General features: G+C 41.8%; 1 protein-coding gene across 1 annotated transcript; it reads left to right on the top strand.

Annotated features, from left to right (window-relative positions):
* Positions 1 to 734: 734 nt before the first annotated feature.
* Positions 735 to 1,778, top strand: LOC127078483 (uncharacterized mitochondrial protein AtMg00810-like). Its single transcript, XM_051018939.1, has 2 exons — positions 735 to 1,480; positions 1,775 to 1,778. The coding sequence occupies exons 1-2, from the start codon at positions 735 to 737 to the stop codon at positions 1,776 to 1,778; spliced, it is 750 nt and encodes a 249-aa protein (XP_050874896.1).
* Positions 1,779 to 2,010: the final 232 nt, after the last annotated feature.

Below are 2,010 nucleotides of genomic sequence, written 5' to 3'. Positions count from 1 at the left end.
TGAGATATGGGCCAAAATGCACTTAAGTGGGCTTTTTGGCTTGAAGCCCACACAAGTGGTTCTATAAATAGAACCCCTTGGGTAGAAGCATAGTAACTCACTGAGACAGACAACACAACTGAAGAGTTGGAATTTCGTATCTCTCTCTCACTCAAAGCCTTCATTCATAACAGCTAGCACTGCGATTGAAGGAATCCGTTCGTGTGGACTGAGTAGAGACGTTGTCATCGTTCAACGTTCGTGATCGCCCCGTGGATCTGTATCAAAGGTTTTGATCATTATCAGAAATCTGCACCAAAGGTTTGAATCGCCACAAGAGGTAACGATTCTATCACTGATCATGCCCATTCGTAAGGATCACTAAATGGAGAATTTTTTTAATTCCGTTGCGCCTTGAATGGCAATTCTCAATAACTTTTAGCCCCATGGTGAAACCCGCTACCATTTAAACAGTGCTTACCATTTCTCTCTTCAAATCCTGGCTCATTCATCAACTGGATGTCCAGAATGCCTTTTTACATGGTGATCTTCATGAGACTGTTTACATGCATCAACCATTGGGTTTCCGTGACCTCCATCATCCAGATTATGTATGTCGGTTGAAGAAGTCATTGTATGGTCTCAAGCAAGCGCCTAGGGCATGGTACCAACGTTTTGCTGACTATGTCACCACCATTGGCTTTCACCATAGCACATCAGACCACACCCTCTTCGCATATCGACAAGGTTTAGACATGACCTATATTCTGCTGTATGTAGACGACATTATCCTCATCACCACCACTCAGGTTCTCCGCCAATCAATTATGTCACTCTTAGCATCTGAGTTTGCAATGAAGGATTTGGACCCTCGGAGTTACTTTCTGGGTATTGCAGTATCTCGTCATCCTGATGGCATATTTCTCAGTCAAAGCACTTATGCTTTAGAGATCATTGAACATGCTGGCATGGCGTTCTGTAAACCATCAGCCATTCCTGTTGACACCAAGCAGAAATTTAACACCTCTTCCGACACTTCTTATGAGGATCCCTACTTGTATCAGAGTCTTGCAGGGCCCCTACAATATCTCACCTTCACTCGACCTGATATATCATATGTTGTTCAACAAGTTTGCCTTCATATGCCTGCCCATCTCACAAAACACGTGCTTGCTCTTAAGCGCATTTTGCGCTATTTTCAGGGCACCTTACATTTTGGACTACACTTATCCCCATCTCCCATTACAAAGCTTATCTCCTACACTGATGCTGATTGGGGTGGATGTCCTGACACCAAACGTTCTACATTTGGTTACTGTGTTTTTCTAGGTGACAACCTTGTTTCTTGGTCTTTCAAAAGGCAGTCAACTCTCTCCCGTTCCAATTCTGAAGCCGAATATAGGGGGTTGCCAATGTTGTCTCTGAATCGTGTTGGATTCGCAATCTTCTCCTGGAACTTCATTTTCCTATTCCTCAGGCCACTTTGGTGTATTGGGACAATGTTAGTGTCATCTATCTATCTAGTAATCCTGGGCAACATCAGCACACTAAGCATATTAAGATGGACATTCATTTTGTTCGGAAAAAGGTAGCTCGTGGTCAGGCTCGCGTCCTTCATGTTCCCTCAAGACATTAGATCGCAGACATCTTCACAAAAGGACTTCCTCGTATTCTCTTTGATGATTTTCAGACCAGTCTAAGCGTCTGTGAACCTCCCGCTTCAACTGCGGGGGTGTGATAGAATATAATATTTTGTTATAACTAGTTTCCTATAATTATGTTCTATCATAATTAGATAGTTGACCAAATGTTACACATTGATGTATATATATTCTATTCAGATCAATGAAAATGACACAATTTCCATTATCTTACCGTTGTTGATCTTTTCAAAAAGGCACAGACAAATAGGAAGGATTACGAGAATGCTAGGATCAGAAAACATAAAAGAGAAAAAGGAATAGAAAAAAAGAAGGGCTAATCTTACTGTTTAATCGGGAACAATTTCCTCCCCGTAGATCGATTTCCCTT

Source organism: Lathyrus oleraceus, chromosome 5 (genome assembly GCF_024323335.1).
Source record: "Lathyrus oleraceus cultivar Zhongwan6 chromosome 5, CAAS_Psat_ZW6_1.0, whole genome shotgun sequence".
In the NCBI taxonomy this organism is placed as follows: domain Eukaryota; kingdom Viridiplantae; phylum Streptophyta; class Magnoliopsida; order Fabales; family Fabaceae; genus Lathyrus; species Lathyrus oleraceus.
Note: the sequence above shows the minus strand (reverse complement) of the source record. Positions and strands in the feature narration are given on the sequence as shown.

Coding starts and splice junctions, on each gene's coding strand:
- LOC127078483 (XM_051018939.1), top strand. CDS start 735: ATGACCTATATTCTGCTGTATGTAGACGACATTATCCTCATCACCACC.